This window comes from Gossypium hirsutum, chromosome D11, assembly GCF_007990345.1.
Source record: "Gossypium hirsutum isolate 1008001.06 chromosome D11, Gossypium_hirsutum_v2.1, whole genome shotgun sequence".
Classification (NCBI taxonomy): Eukaryota; Viridiplantae; Streptophyta; class Magnoliopsida; order Malvales; family Malvaceae; genus Gossypium; species Gossypium hirsutum.
In genome coordinates, this window is record NC_053447.1 from 57,179,711 (window position 1) to 57,195,727 (window position 16,017).

Below are 16,017 nucleotides of genomic sequence, written 5' to 3' on the forward strand. Positions count from 1 at the left end.
CTTTATGTATGGTAGATATACCCATCAGTTATTGCTAGTTGTGGCACAGGATAATGATGGGAGGATCCTTCCAGTTGCGTTTGCAATAACACCGTGAGAGTCAAGTGACAATTAGGATTTCTTTCTTTTTAGGTTGAGGAGACATGTATGCCCTCAACCTGATATCTGCTTTATATCGGATCGGGGCACTGGAATACTAGCCGCAATTGAATGACAGGGAAGCCTATAGGATCACACACACCATCAGTATTATCTAAGGCACATTGCGTTCAACTACTACGAGCAATATCGGTCTACCACTGAACGACGACAAGTGACCAATATGGGTATTTAATTGTCACCAATATTATTTGGTTTGTAATATTCAATTTGTTCTGAATGGAAGAGTGGTATGTAATTATCGCTATCCACTTATATTGATAGGGTGAGAGATCAATAATAATCATTTTCATGATATGTTGGCGATTTTGCAGTCAATTAATGATCAAGGCGCAAACTACCTCTGTAACATACCTTTCGATCAGTGGACATAAGCATACGACTGCGGCCTACGATATGGTCATATGACCTCAAACTTGGTTGAATACATCAATTTTATTCTAAAAGGAACGCGTCATTTACCAATAACCTCGATTTGTGGGAGACATATTTTTGTTTAGCAGTAATATTTCCAAAGTGAGCAACGAGTTATAAAGGCCAATGTAAAGAGGCCATGTATAGTGTCGTAAGATAGTGCAAGAAATTAATAAGGCCAAGGTACAAGCCAACTCCATGCATACAATGTGTAACGATCGCGACAACCTATGGTTTCGTGTGACAGAGTTCAACAAACTAAACTAAGGTATTACCGGCGGACAATATCGTGTACACTTGAGAAATAGGACTTGCGACTGTGGTAGGTTTGATGCACTTCGTTATCTATGTGCTCATGTAATTGAAGCTTGTCAGAATCTCCGTTTGGATCCCATGAGTTTTTTCGATGAGGTGTACAAATTAGAATACATGTACAACATGTGGAGATACGTATTCCCACCAGTCCCAAATAAACGTAAGTGGCTGTCTGTTTCACTTGTTCCGTTTAAGTTGTTACCTAATAGAATTGCGTCGCAAACTAAAATGTCGACCGTACTTGACTAGAATATGTGATAATATAGATATCTAGGAAAGAACGAACTAACAGAAGTTGTGTGAGTGGTATAGAAACCCAAGTTATACAATTCGAACATGTCTAAATCGAAATAGTTCCTATTTTATTAAATAAAACTATGAAAAATAATTTGTATCGTTTTATTCAAAAGAATTTCTATTTTATTAAATGACACAATATAAAAATAATTTGTACAAAAATATTCAAAACAACTTCTATTTTATTAAATAAAATAATATAAAAACAATTTGTACAAATATATTAAAAAATCAATGCACGTGTCAGTCGGAATCAGTGTCACATAGGGGTGGTCGACGGTTACGCGTTGGATTCCTTCTTGGTTCAGCTTTCGACCGGGGCTGTGGTTGTTTGGGATCAGCTTCTGGTTGTGGGTGTTGGGAGGATGACCCACCTTGATAGAACAAAGATTGCGGAGGTGTTTGCATCACCCACGACAGAGGTGTTTGAATCCAATAAGACGATGGAGATTGGAAATAAGATGAGCTCCCCGGCAGTGCCTCGTGCGGTTTCTCATGCAACGATGGCCTATATATCGTCGGTTGAGTCGGAGTCATTAGAAGATGAGATGCACCGGGCCATAGGACTGGGAAAAGGAAACACATAAGGGTTAGGATACGTACCTAGAATGATTTGAAGGGGCTATGGTGTGGGCATCGTCGCTTGCTCCGTTGGGCCTAGTGATTACGTGGGTGCTGTTGATGAGCCCGTCCCGCTAGCCATTGTCTTTGGATTTAAAGGGTCTCGTCGTTCCCTTTCGACACGGAATTACCGACGCCTCTGCTCTTCTGAGAGCGAATCATGGCATGTAATATGGCTTACAAGCTAACTCTGAAATGATAATCAGTTCGCAAGTAAGTATATTATCATACTGATTTTTTTACATTTTGATATATTCCGAGTGGAAGACCGGCCAATACGTATTCGGTCGTTGTAAGTTGATTTGGTGCTTTTCAGTGAACACATTAGGTGCCACGAGAATCGGTTGTTAGAATCTGAATTGCCGCAACACTCTGTTCGTCTGTTGACCAATGGGACCCTAACATACCAGATGTTCGAACTCTGTAGGAATTTATCCGAAATTACTGCCTGATTGACAAATCCTCGTTTGGTGTCCATTGAAACTATAATTGTAACTTTAATTGTAACTGCACGTCCTCCAAAGTGATGGTACACTCCCCGCATGGAAGATGGAATGTGTCCTTCTCGGGTCTCCACCTCTCTACGAACGCGCTGATGTGTTTCGAGTCCAACTTACATCCCCGACCTATATTGGTCATGTGCCAAAAACCTGTTTTCCTCAAGTAATTTCTATCAACGGTGATGGAGGACCAGACATATTACGAATATAACATTGTAACACCCGATCTACCGACTGTTATAAAAAAATATTAATTAAATTTCATAAATGAAAAAAATTAAATAATATTAAATAATTGAAATTAACCCTTACCATATTCATTTGGTTGACGGAGATATGTTTATCATCAAGACGAATTAATTGTCGGGCCATTGCTAACACGATCAAATTTCTTAGAAATTATAAAAATATAATACTAATTTAGACAAAATTAAAAAATTAGAGAGCTTTTGGAGCTTTTTTTAGAAAATTAGAGAGAAATTTGGAAGAAATGTAATTTGGAGAAAATTTTATGGAAAAAAATGGGTGAGGGTTTATAATTTTTTTCATGATCGTTGGCCCCAACTGTCAAATTTTTAAATGACCGTTAGAGGTGACCGCCAAGGCAAAAACAAGGGATAAAACACGTCTACGTAAGCGCGCTTTTGCCATGTCAGCAAAAGTGCTTCCACGTCAGCGTTCTTTTACTGAAATGACAAAAGCGCTCCTACGGAAAGGCATTTTTCTAAAATTTCTCCTTAAAACACTTTCACGTAGGCGCGTTTTGCGTTTTTTAGACTATTCTAGTAAATAATATTTTAAGTAGCCCATTTCCGTAAATAATGTTGGAAATGGGCTTTTTTAGTAAAATACCCTATTTATCAATCACTTAATGTTAAAAACAATTAAATTCATTTTCTAAAATAACATCAATTGTTATATTAATAAATTAAAAATCGAAACTTATTTGTTTTCCAAGGCACTCCATAGAGTGTTGATGAGATTACTAAAATCTCATATAGCTAAGCGAAACGGTATTCCTCAGTTTCAATAATCTCATGTCATGAATAAAAAAGTTATCTTCCTAATTGGCCTATAGCTAATGGTTGAGTCTGTTTGAATTTCGATGGTTCGATAATGATTGACGAGGGATATGCCACTGATGGAGGTTGTGTGAGGGATCATAAATGTGAATGGATCATTGGGTTCGCTAGATATTTGGGTAATTGTATAGTGTTGTAGGCAGAGCTTTGGGGGATCTTGGATGGGTTAAACCTTATTTTTGATAGACGCTTCAAGAAGATCCTAATCAAAATAGATAGTCTTGAAGCTCTTAATGCGATCATGAAAGATACTTCGGGGAACTCTAATTCTACCATAGTCAGGAGAATTCATCAGACTCCGAAAAGAGTGAAGCAATGGGAAATTCAACATATTCCCAGAGAGGATAACTTAATTGCTGATAGTCTAGCCAAGACAGTTCGTACTAGTGTCACAGGGCTAGATCACTTTGGCCCGTAACACTAGGAGATTAGGCTTAAGACTGTTTTAGGATTCTCCTTTGAGGGTCCAGTTTATTTACTTTGTATCTTTCTTTCTTTCTTTCACCAAAAAAAATTAAAATTATGGAGTAAGTAATTTCTTTTAAAAACATATTATCTTCAAATAACATAATTATTTGGGTTAGTATTTGGTGTAGCTTTAAAAATTGTATTTTTTTTAAAAATTTAATATTTTACTATATTCTTTATAAGACACTTGTCAATTCACTAACTCAGCTTGTAGAGTCTAAAAACTTCACTGCCAATTTATCAAATATTATTCTTAATTGTTTTGTGTATTTAATTTTTATAAACATAACAACTAGTTTTATAATGTAAATTCAACGCTTAAAAAATTCTATATTAAAAATTTTGCACACACTTTATCAAACATCTAAATTATTTTATATAATATAAAACAAATATTTTAATTTCTAAATTATAAGAATTTTTTAAAATTAGAACACCATTTTTAAATTTAAAAAATAGATTAATTAAATTGATATAATTTAATTTGGATTTATAAGTAAAATAATTATTTTGCCCATGGTAAATAAATAAAAATAAATTCTATAAGCAAATAGAAGTTGTTGTTAAGTATTTTTTTAATACTTTAATATATTACAAGGACGCATTAAAATATCGTAAACCTATTTGTAAAGTGTTTGTTAATTTTAATTTCGACATTTTATTTTCAACAATCAAAGTATTACATATTAATTGTAAATTTGTAATAGTTAATAGGAGATTGAACCAACTTCCAGCCCACGATTTATGGGGAAAAGTTGAAAATGGAAATGTCGGGTCCATTTATTGGGAGTAAATGCAACAGTGGGCTTCCCGGGTCAAACAGCACCCGAATCCAACCCGATAGCCAAGACAGATTCCTTATCCTTAAGCTATATCACGAAATCCAATTGAAAATCTGTGTGACATAATGTACAAGCGTTGAACACCATCAAACCACTAGGCCACCCAATTTGAACACCCCAAATTTTCAGCTTTATCACCTTTTTCCTTTCACTTTTACAGGTACACTCACTTCCTTCCTTCAGCCTTTTTCTTTTTTATATAGCAAAATGATCTTCCTTGAACATTAAACACCAGACTATAAAAAAAAAAAGCCTTTAATTTATCAATGACAGTACTGTTTTCAACTGAGTTGATTCCTCATGGCCTACCCTTTCATCCACAACAACTAAAACCAGTTTCAAATTCATCTTCACATCACACTTCTTTGGTGAGTTGCTTGAGCCATGAGGGTACTAAAGACAGTATTAGGAAGTCTAGGAACAATCAAAAGGTCAGGGTTTCAGCTGAAACAAGACCAACCCATCTCTCATCTTTTGATTTTAAAGAATCCCATTTGATGAAATTGCTCAATAGGTCCTGCAAGTCAGGCAAGTATCATGAAGCATTTTACTTTCTGGAATGCATGGTTGGGAAAGGTTACAAGCCTGATGTTGTTCTTTGTACAAAGATGATTAAAGGGTTTTTCAATGGAAGGAATGTTGAGAAAGCTATTAGGGTGATGGAGATGTTGGAAACATATGGGGAACCTGATGTTTTTGCTTATAATGCATTGATCAGTGGGTTTTGTAAGATGAACCGTCTCGATTTTGCTAACAAAGTGCTTGATAGAATGAGAAGTAGAGGGTTTTCACCTGATGTTGTTACATACAATATCATGATTGGTAGTTTATGTAGTAGAGGGAAACTTGATTCAGCTTATAAGGTTTTGAACCAGTTGTTGAAAGATAATTGTAAGCCTTCTGTTATCACTTATACAATTCTGATTGAGGCAACAATTCTTCAAGGCGGTATCAATGAAGCTATGAAACTTTTGGATGAAATGTTAGCCAATGGACTTAGACCTGATATGTTCACTTACAATGCAATTATAAGAGGAATGTGCAAAGATGGTATGGTAGGCAGAGCTTTTGAGTTTGTTAGGGGCTTAAATGCTAGGGGTTGTCAGCCAGATGTTATTTCTTACAACATTTTGTTAAGAGCACTTTTGAACCAGGGGAAGTGGATTGAAGGTGAGAAACTAGTGACAGAAATGGTTTCTAGAGGTTGTGAACCAAATGTTGTTACTTACAGCATTTTGATCAGTTGTCTTTGTCGCGAAGGGAAGGTCGAGGAAGCAGTAAATGTTTTGAAGATGATGAAAGAAAGGGGTTTGACCCCTGATGCTTACAGTTATGATCCATTGATTTCAGCATTCTGCAAAGAAAGGAGATTAGATTTGGCAATTCAGTTTCTAGATTATATGATCTCTGATGGTTGCTTACCAGATATTGTAAACTACAACACAATCTTATCTACCCTTTGTAAGAATGGAAAAGCTGATCAGGCTTTGGAAATCTTTGAGAAGCTAAGTGAAGTAGGATGTCCTCCAAATGTGAGTTCTTACAACACAATGTTCACTGCACTGTGGAGCACAGGGGATAAATTCAAGGCCTTGGAAATGATATTGGAGATGCTAAATAAAAGAATAGGTCCTGATGAGATTACTTACAACTCACTCATCTCATGTTTGTGCAGAGATGGGATGGTAGATGAAGCTATAGAGTTGCTGATAGACATGGGAAGAAGTAAGATTCAACCAACGGTTATCAGTTACAATATCGTTCTTCTCGGTTTATGCAAAGTACATCGAATCGACGATGCCATTGAAGTGTTGGCGGCAATGGTAGAGAAGGGATGTCAGCCGAACGAAACAACTTACGTTTTGTTGACAGAAGGGATTGGTTTTGCCGGATGGCGTTCTCAAGCTATGGAGTTGGCCAATGCTCTCTTCAGAATGGAAGCTATTTCTGAAGATACATTCAAACGTTTGACCAAAACTTTTCCTTTGCTTGATGTTTACAAGGAGTTTGCTCTTTCTGATTCTGACAAGTAAACCCCTTTAACCTTGTCATACTTATTTCATGGAAGCTTTTTAATAATATCATTATTTTCCTGTTAGAAATGTGTTTTACTGAACCTTTGCAAGAACACCAAGCAAGATCAGTGGCTCAGTTAGGTAACCAGGAGAAAAGATCACTTTTAGCAAAGAGTATTTTAACTAAATATGAACAGCCTAGGTTATTAGAGAGAGGCTTCTCTGTGGTGGGTAGTAAGCTATCGACTCTTTTTGGTACAAGTGAGACTCCGGCATGAAGAGAAGAGATTGCAAATACTGGGACCAAACCAATAGGCTAAGCCCCGAGTACAATAAGCTACAAACCTATCTGCAGCACAATGGTATAGAACAATATCAAGTAGAAAATCTATCAAAGTATTATTGTAGTTAATAACCAGCAAACTAACTAAACTGTTTATTTATGTTCAACTTCAAGTAGAAAACTGAGTAAAAAAAGACGAAGCAAAAGCTCAAAAGCCAGTAAAGAGAAATTATTGTAATTGTACTAATTCATTGGTGTAAATAGCCTACCACATTCCACATGCTAAAAAGAGATTACTGAGCTTTAAGCTGCTAAATAAAAATAAGTTTAAACAGAAGTGCATTGGAAAAGCTCTCACCTCAAAATATTGGCTATCAAGTTCACAAAGTCTTTAACCCTACACTGCCCTTTCTCTGAAAACCCTCCATGCCATCAACTTTTGATACAATTTGGTAGCTTCTTGTTTCATTCCGGCATCAGCTATACCTTTGATTATCGTCAAATAAGTTGTCTCTTCTGGTTTATTCTGACTTAAGACCATCATTTCTAGAACTTGTATTGCCAAGTCTATCTTCCCATTTTTACATAGCCTATGGATCACCATTTTATAACCACTATTTCCAGCTGCGTGTTTCCTCTCCGCCATCACCTTTAGTATCTCTACTGCTCCTTCAACTTGATCTGCACGGCAAAATCCTCGTACTAAACATCGATGAGTTATGTCATCGGGATTGATCCCATCTCCTAACATCTGATCATATAATCCCATTGCTTTCTCAATATCGCCATTTCTAGCCAAGCCATCTATCAGAGTGTTATAAGTTACCAAACCAGGGGAGCAGCTGCTCCTACTTAAAAATTGAAATAACTGAAGAGCCTCCTCTACCATTCCTTCTTTCGAAAGAGCTCTAAGAAGAATATTATAAGTAACAATGTTCGGAGAGCAATTTTGAGACAACATTTGATCAAACAAGTTGATGGCTCTATCCAAAAGTCCATATTTACACAAACCATTGATCAATATATTGTAAGTAAACACAGTTGGAGGATGAGAAGTTTCCTTCATGATAGCAAGTATCTCATCGACTTCGTCCCAACTCCCATGATTACAAAGAGAATGGATAAGGGTATTATATGTTATAACATTAGGCTCCATGCCTTGAGATAAAATATTATATATGACCAAAGCAGCATCCTCGTATTTCCCCTGCTTACAATTAAAACTAACCAGCGAATTGTAGGTAACAATGTCCGGATAACAGCCTTCAATGGCCATATCATGTAATACTTCCATTGCCTGCAAAGTTCCACAGTGCTTGCAGACTAGCTCAACGAGAATGGTATATGTGATTAGGTATGGCGGGCATCCCTTTCTCAGTTGATTCTTCCAGAACCCAACGGCCTGATCAAAATTCCCTTTGTCGAATATGCAGCGGATTATCGTATTGTATGTTGTCACATCCGGAGGGCAACCACTCAAGCTCATGTCTTCCAGAAGGTCAATAGCAGATCTTATCTGTCCTCTCTTACAAAGATCGCGAACCATCATGTTATATGTAATATTGTCAGGAACCCCACCAGACATTATCATAACTTGAAGAATTTTGGCAGCTTTATCAAGTTTATCCACTTTTAGAAATCCCCTTATTAAGTTTATGCAAGAAGGGAAATGAGGAATTTGATTCTTACATGCCATAACTTCTATCAACCGTATCGCACTCTTCAGTTTCCCATTTCTGCAGAGGTTTTGAAGAACATCGTTGTTGGTTTCCTCATTGTTTCTAACAAAAGGTCCATCTAAAGTTGTCATCAAAGAATCCCGAATCTTTTTTGGAACCATTTTCTCTTCGAATTTTCCATTAGTTAACATCTTACCATTTTCTGAACTCCTCCATTCATCTTGATCAAATTCATCTCGGTCAATACAAACAGTTCTCTGCAGTCCTCTGCACCATAAAGACACCGCCTCTCTTTCCGAACCGTTATCTACCTTCCACGGCAAGTAAGAGCGGCTTCTATGACAACATTTGATTAAACAAGGTATACGAGATGTAGTTACATGTACCGTTGGACATGTCAGAGAGCTACAACCTGGACCAGCTTGTTTGAAACCCCATTGCAAACCATGAAAATGGCAAATCTCAACTAGACAGTTCTGAGGGGAAATGACATACCCCATCTCCTCCTATCCAATCAATATATAAATTTGAATCACTTGTTAACAGTCAATATGTTTGAAAAACATAAAAATTGTGCTTACTCTTCAATCAAACTCAACTAAAGGTGGGTTTGGATGGGCGATTGGGTGCGTTTAGCTTACTTTTTGTCTCACACTACAGTATCGCTACAGTATCTAATCTCACCGTGACTGCTGTTTTTACACTTACTGTAAACACAGCGCCCATTCAAACTCACCATAAGATAAATTCCCAACAGAAAATAACAAATAAAGATCTCCTTATTTCAGGATTTCAGGACAAAATTTATTACTTGACAAATAATTCCCTTGCTTTCTTCGCTCATTAAAATGATAACAAATGATTGAAAGTATAAAAAAGAAAAGAAAAAAAAATCTATCCAAAAACCTCAAACTCAGCTACTCATTTCCTATAATTCAAGCCATTGACCATGTCACCTTCATAGCATTCAAAAGATTTTCAATAACCCCACCAAATATAAAAAGCCCCAGAATTAAAAAGCTTACCTGGATACTACGTCAAGGCTCAAATTTGAAGACCAAAAAGAAAATGTAATCCTTGGCAACTTTGTTTCTGGACATTGAAAACGCAGCAAAGCTTTCCATTTTTTCTTCTTTTAGTAAGTACGTTCAGAGAGGTTTAAGGATTGACGTTAATTACTAGGGTTCAGTTTGTGGCTAAATTACATTTAAGTACTTCTTTTGTAAGCCCGTTTACAATTCAGTATCTTTTCAGGAAGGGGAGAAAAAAAATTGAATAACCATTGCACTCCGAGTGAACCCAACTGATTTAACTCAAACGGGTTGATTTTGACGGTTTTTTTCAAATTGAAAATATCGACATATTATTTTAATTAATAAAATATTAAATCATATCTATATCTAAGATTAATAGTCATATATTCACTGCTCAATATCAGGCGTGTTTAAGATTTAGGTTACTCGATTAAACATTTAAGAAGGTAATTCGTAAAATAAATTTAAATAAAAAATTAAACTCATTTAAAATTTTCAAATACTCAAAACCATAATCTAATCTAATATAATATAATATTTTTTCCAAATTTATAATATTTTAACTTTTCTTTTCTTTTAAGGTAAATTATATAAATTTTCAAAAGTTACATAATTGTCTCGAATTCTTACATTTTAGTTCCTCCTTCGTTTAACTTTTATTAAGATGATGACATGATATATGTTAATTTAAAGAGTTAATAATAAACTTAACCCTTAAACTATAACTAAAATATCAATTTGATACATTTAAAAAAATTTAATAATAATTCTAAAAATATAAAAGAATCTTAAAAGTAAATAAGAAAATATTAATTTTAAAAAAAATCAAACAATCAAGCCTATTTACAACTAGCTAAAGAAAATTAAAAACACTAAATTCTCAAAAAATAAGAACAAAGTCCATAAAAAAATAGGCGATACCTAAATATTTTTTTCGATCACTTTACTACTTAAAGCTTATGTCGGTTAACCAATTTAGTCCTTCGAATTTAATCCTACGTATCTTTTTTCCCACGTCATATATCTGAAATTAAATTAAAATTTTAATTAAGAAATAATTATTTTTTAATTTCCTTCACCCCCAGCCAGTTTCTCCCTCCCTCCCTCCCTCCCTCATTCTCTTTCTTCTTCCTTTAAAGAAATCCCTGTAATTTTCTTCTTCCCTAAACCCCAAAAATTTCTTCTCACTTTGAAGACAAAACAAACGCAATCCCTGTAATTTACCGTTCCCTTATTTTATTTTTGCTTTTCAAATTAAAGTTCTGAGTTCCATTTCTCTCACAATCCCTCCCAAACTCTCTCCAACTGCAGTATGCAATACTTGTTGTAAGCTGTAACGAGAAAATAGGCAATTCAAGCTTTTGCAAAGATAAATTTTAATTTGGAAATTAGGACTAAAAATCTCAATGAACAGTGCCTGCATTCAAACTTATAGCAGAGAAAAACACAGTGAAAGAAAGGACAAATTTCAAGCTTTTAATGGGAAAATTTTTTAAATGGTTAGTAAATGACCATCAAGAAGCCGACAACTTGGCCAAATCTGGAATCGGAAGATCGTCTCACTCGCTTCTGCCAAATTCAACTAAATGCTTTAGGTTCTGCTTTCGTTCTCCGTTTTTACTTAAGCTTCCCATTTAATATATATATATTAAAATTTTTGAATATTTTCATACTATTCTTAAAATACTTTTAAACTTTTAGAATTATTATTAAATTTTTTAAGTATCAAATTGATATTTTAATTATAGTTCAAGGATTAAAATTGTTATTAACCCTTTACTTAATGGATGATGGACCAAAATGTGATAATTTGATAATATTAGAGATAATTATGTAACTTTTAAAAGTTGAGTAATTGAAACGTAATTTTATTCAAAGTTTAAGAACAATTGGTGCAATTTACCCTTTTTTATATATTATTAATTTATATCATAAAAAATTAAATATATTATACTACAATATTATATTAAAATATAAGTCTAATGGGGAAAAATAATTGATAAATTAGTGGCTTAAACTTTTTCAAAATTTAATCTTTCTATTTTTATAGTATTATCTTTACGCTAAAAATCAATAATTAAACTATTCATATGTAAGAAATTAAAAAAAAAATTCAAAGAATTTATATACAATAAATTAAGTTAATATATTTACCAATGTAATTGAATTAATTTTTTAATTTTTGTAGTTCAGCTTGATTATTTCAGTGGAAATGATTCAATTCGATTATTTGGATTTTATCAATAAAATGGATGGATTATTAAATTATATTAGGTGAAAACCAAACCACAAATTCACACTCTACTATTCAACAGCCGCTGAATTGCTCCAAAGAATCTTCTGGTCTGGTTGTATGATTTTCTTAAATTTCATTGTTCTTCTTTATACGACACTTTCAAACGGCCATTCAGTCTCCCCATTTACTTGGATGATTTTATTTTTTTTAATAAACATTAAATTTATACATAAATTTTGGTCTAATATTCAGTTTGATACATAAATTTTAATTTGTTACAATTTTATATATAAAATTTAAATGTGATACATATATATAAACTTTAATTTTAATTCAATTATACATATTTAAATAAATAATTACATATCTCGGCAGTTTAGCCGAATGGTCTAAGGCGCCAAATTTAGGCTCTGGTCTGAAAAGGCGTGGTTCCAAATCCCACAGCTGTCCAAATTTTCCATCAAAAAAAAAGAATAAATACATACATACATACATTTATTTTTATATTTAATAAATATATCATAAGTTGATAATATTATTAATGCTTTGTGAAAATTAACCTAAATCAAATTTTGGTATAAAAAATCACAAAACAAAATTCATTGAATGTCTAATTTTTATATTTATCCATTTTTTTAAAATGACACTCTACGTAATTGATGATTTACAATATTACTTCATTTTCTACCTTTCGGGATATGCTATTTCTCTGCTCTTTTGTTTCTCGGCGATTGAAATTAATCATTTGTTTAAGAAGAAATTTGCTGCCAAAAAAAAATACGAGTTATTTTTGTCGTTTGTATTTGATTGCTGGATTGAGTTAAAATAAAGTTTGCTCATCATCCTACAATTCTCCCTCCCCCCCCCCCCCAAATTTTAAGAATTGCTTAGTAGAGCAAACACACTTGATTTACTACTAATGATTCAGTCGGTCAAACAGGCTCCACCAAGACAAGGAAGGCGAAAAAGCTTCACCAGAGCTGTGCTCACTTGTGCAATATCCCTTTCTTCTGTAGCTTTGGCTTTTTCTGATAATGGTTCTGCCAGTGAATTTAAGGACCACATGGATATCCAAAGTTAGAAATACAATTGACACACAAAAAAATAAGACTGAAAAAAACAAGTGGGAAGTATGTACTTTCTGTCTCACAAGGGCATCCTGATCTATCCTCTCCTTCCAGTTACTCTTTCGAAGCTTGATTGGTCTATTTCCCACATATTTACCTGCAACACATCATTTGTAAACCAAACATATATCAACACCATGAATGCCCAAAAATAAATTGTCCAAATTTGGCTAATGATTGTGAAAGTACCCACCGTTCATCTCTTTAAGTGCAGCTGCAAGGTCAGAAGGGTTAGCAAAGCTAACGAACCCGTAGCCCTTTGTTTTGCCAGTCCGTTTATCTCTAACAACCTGTTGGAAAGATAACATATGCGCACACAAATATCTTAGTTATCAAATTGTTTTCTAGGAACTCATGGATCCCTCACTGCTTTTTTTTAAAGAACAAAGATGGAATCCCAGCACGTCAACCACAAGCATGACAGATGGCATGCCATGCTCTCAGACAGAAATACAAGAAACAATATACCGCAAAAGTAATGCCGGTAATGGTACAGTATTAAACAAAATAAACCCAAAGATCATCATAGCTTAATCTTCATGTGCCAAAAAAAACTCATATCACACTAACAACTCAAAATGAGCATACTTACAAATTTGAATCTTATCACTCTTCTTAGCATGATTAAGACCCCACACTGTATAGGTGAAACTGAGAATTCTTAATCCAATGCAATTGATCAAATATAAGCTTATAGGGGAAATGCGCCACTATATTCAAGTCAGAAGACCAGAAAAAGCACAAAAGGTTTTAAACATTGTTGCCGGTTGGGACGTGATATAGTAGTTCACGGAGCAGAAAAAGGCTCTCTGAAGTTCAATGACATACAATAAAAACTAACAGATAAGGGGAAAACCATACACTTCCCATTTCCCCTCTTTAAGGCTAGACAAGAGGTAGGCATCCAACTTAAACAGTTTAATAGGTTGACTAACCTTATTCAGACTAGTTCAAAATCATTTCAGCCTGCTATGACTCAAACTACTCCATAAGTCAGGTCAAATATACCATACTCAAGCCCTGACCTGTAAGCCATTTTCCAGCAGTCAAGATCCAATATCAATCTCTACAATTTTGACAGGATCAAAGAATACCAATGAAAGTGGATTATCCATTAATTTTCAAACGTGCAGATTTAAGGCACAACCTACCTTAAAAACACATAAACATATAACTGCTCTGTGCACTTCATACAAAAATCTGAACAGGAACTGCAAAGAGTTGATAGACATGGCAAAAATTGCTAATAAAAAGGAAATCTGAAAAAAACCAAGTAATTGAGAACTTACTTTAGCCATGTTAAATGAAGGAAATCGAGCAAAAGCTTTTGAAAGAACATCATCATTAACCTCATTACCAAGATCACCACAAAATAAGCGAAAGTCATCTGCAGATTATCAACAGGAATAAAATATAAGAACTATAAAGCAGAAAAGCACTTGGAAACACACAGAGAAATAGTAAGATAAATAAACTTGAAAGTTGGATAGTTCATACTTTCTGGCCACTCAGCAAGCGTTGGATCCTCCCATGACTGACCAGCAGCTTTCCGTGGGATCGCTTTCTTCTTAGTTTCTGCTTTGTGCTCAATCTCACTGCTTGCAAGAGCAGCCTTTACGCTCTCTAGTGCTTCTGGGGTAACTATTTGAGCATCCCTTTGAAATAACTGTTGGGCCTGTCCAAATATACTGCAACTTATTACACAGGTGAAGGGCGTACTTGAACTCACAGCTATAAAATAAAATCAACCAACAAATAAAAGGCTTGGTTGCACTTCTACATATACTAGATAGTGTTTTTTTTCTCTGAACTTTACATAACGAACAATAATTAGCAGCAAAGAAAAGCAAAACAAAATAAGTAAATTTCTAAAAGCGACACTAGTTCAAATGTAATGATTACAAATTAGAGCTAAAAAATTCATTTTTTTTGGTTAAAATTTCAACTCTCTATCCCACCGTTCTTGTTCGAATTTTGATTTCAGTTCTGATTAACATAACCCAGATAATTTTCAAGTTACTAAAAGAGTTGGTGAAACAATTTAAACTCGATATATCTCATAAATTCCATGAATTCAAAATAAAAAAATAAAAAAATCGAAATAATATTTATAGTTTATTGTTCTGCTGACCTGTTGGTATTGAGGGAGAGAATAGACGCCGGGTACGGGAGCAACAGAGGCAGGGTAGACAGGAGCCGGGGCGACGGAAACGGAGGGGGGCGCGGAGGCATAATGCTGGGGCTGTTGCTGGAGATGAAAGGGCAAAGGAAAATACGATTGATTTGCCGTCGTTTGGTAGGTGAATTGAGAAGAGGATGAGGAAGCAGGAGGTGTAGCGGAAGAGGGAGGTATCGACATGGGTGAAATTGAGGATTTAGGGTTTTAAAAGGAGATTATTTGGAAAGAAAGAAAAATTGGGGGAGAATATAGAGGGAAATTTTTCGGGAGAATGGGATCCAACGTGCCTTGCGAGTTGCGATGAAGTTTTAACAAAGTTTTTTTTTTTTTTTGCGCCTTTCAGCGGTGCAGCACAGTGGTCCTTAAACGCTGTCGCATTTGCCGTGAAGAAAGGCTACGCCCAAGAGAACATAATTCGGCTTTGGACTTCATTGGAATCGAATCTAGAAGAGCTAAGCTCAGCTCAGCTTGGTCCAGGCCCGCCCATTACCCTTTTTCTTTTATCATTACGCCTTTTATTATTAAACTAAAACAGTAAAAATTTGACTCCCTTTAATTATTCTAAAATTTTATAAATTTGTTTATTATATTCCTTAACATTTAAATTTAAGAAAAGTTATATGGTACATTGTTAGCAGAATTTTTAGACTCTACAAACAGGGTTAGGGGTTGACAAGTGTCTATTAGGATGTTATAAAATATTTAAAAAAAAACACATATGACAATTTTTTAAGGTTGTCAGTGAAATAAAAAATACATTGTCAGT

General features: G+C 34.6%; 3 protein-coding genes across 7 annotated transcripts; 1 reads left to right on the top strand and 2 right to left on the bottom strand.

Moving 5' to 3' along the window:
• Positions 1–4,751: 4,751 nt before the first annotated feature.
• LOC107926841 (pentatricopeptide repeat-containing protein At3g04760, chloroplastic) lies at positions 4,752–6,796 on the top strand. Its single transcript, XM_016857787.2, has one exon. It carries the CDS (start codon positions 4,965–4,967, stop codon positions 6,729–6,731), a length of 1,767 nt encoding a protein of 588 aa, XP_016713276.1. The 5' UTR covers positions 4,752–4,964; the 3' UTR covers positions 6,732–6,796.
• A 419-nt stretch (positions 6,797–7,215) lies between these two features.
• LOC107926840 (pentatricopeptide repeat-containing protein At1g08610) lies at positions 7,216–9,941 on the bottom strand. Its single transcript, XM_016857786.2, has 2 exons — positions 9,701–9,941; positions 7,216–9,181 (listed from the first exon to the last, which is right to left on the bottom strand). Exon 2 carries the CDS (start codon positions 9,173–9,175, stop codon positions 7,394–7,396), a length of 1,782 nt encoding a protein of 593 aa, XP_016713275.1. The 5' UTR covers positions 9,176–9,181; positions 9,701–9,941; the 3' UTR covers positions 7,216–7,393.
• A 2,782-nt stretch (positions 9,942–12,723) lies between these two features.
• LOC107926742 (RNA-binding protein 42) lies at positions 12,724–15,583 on the bottom strand. 5 transcript variants are annotated; one of them, XR_005920647.1, is made up of 8 exons: positions 15,204–15,583; positions 14,570–14,747; positions 14,362–14,459; positions 14,224–14,272; positions 14,008–14,097; positions 13,266–13,362; positions 13,084–13,169; positions 12,959–12,985 (listed from the first exon to the last, which is right to left on the bottom strand). XR_005920647.1 is itself a non-coding variant. In XM_016857661.2 (6 exons), the coding sequence occupies exons 1-6, from the start codon at positions 15,429–15,431 to the stop codon at positions 12,932–12,934; spliced, it is 741 nt and encodes a 246-aa protein (XP_016713150.1). In that variant the 5' UTR covers positions 15,432–15,583; the 3' UTR covers positions 12,724–12,931. The 5 variants fall into 5 exon arrangements, 1 of the variants encoding a protein (XP_016713150.1); XR_005920645.1 differs by having other exon boundaries at positions 14,224–14,283; XR_005920646.1 differs by having other exon boundaries at positions 14,008–14,272.
• Between the last annotated feature and the right edge of the window lie 434 nt (positions 15,584–16,017).

What these genes read in the sequence shown, in the direction of transcription:
- LOC107926841 (XM_016857787.2), top strand. Translation starts at nt 4,965, where the DNA reads ATGACAGTACTGTTTTCAACTGAGTTGATTCCTCATGGCCTACCCTTT.
- LOC107926840 (XM_016857786.2), bottom strand. Translation starts at nt 9,175, where the DNA reads ATGGGGTATGTCATTTCCCCTCAGAACTGTCTAGTTGAGATTTGCCAT.
- LOC107926742 (XM_016857661.2), bottom strand. Translation starts at nt 15,431, where the DNA reads ATGTCGATACCTCCCTCTTCCGCTACACCTCCTGCTTCCTCATCCTCT. An exon ending in CTCTCCCTCAATACCAACAG is followed by an intron (nt 14,748 to 15,203) that starts GTCAGCAGAACA and finishes ATATTTGGACAG; the next exon opens with GCCCAACAGTTATTTCAAAG. An exon ending in CTTCATTTAACATGGCTAAA is followed by an intron (nt 13,363 to 14,361) that starts GTAAGTTCTCAA and finishes TCTTTCCAACAG; the next exon opens with GTTGTTAGAGATAAACGGAC.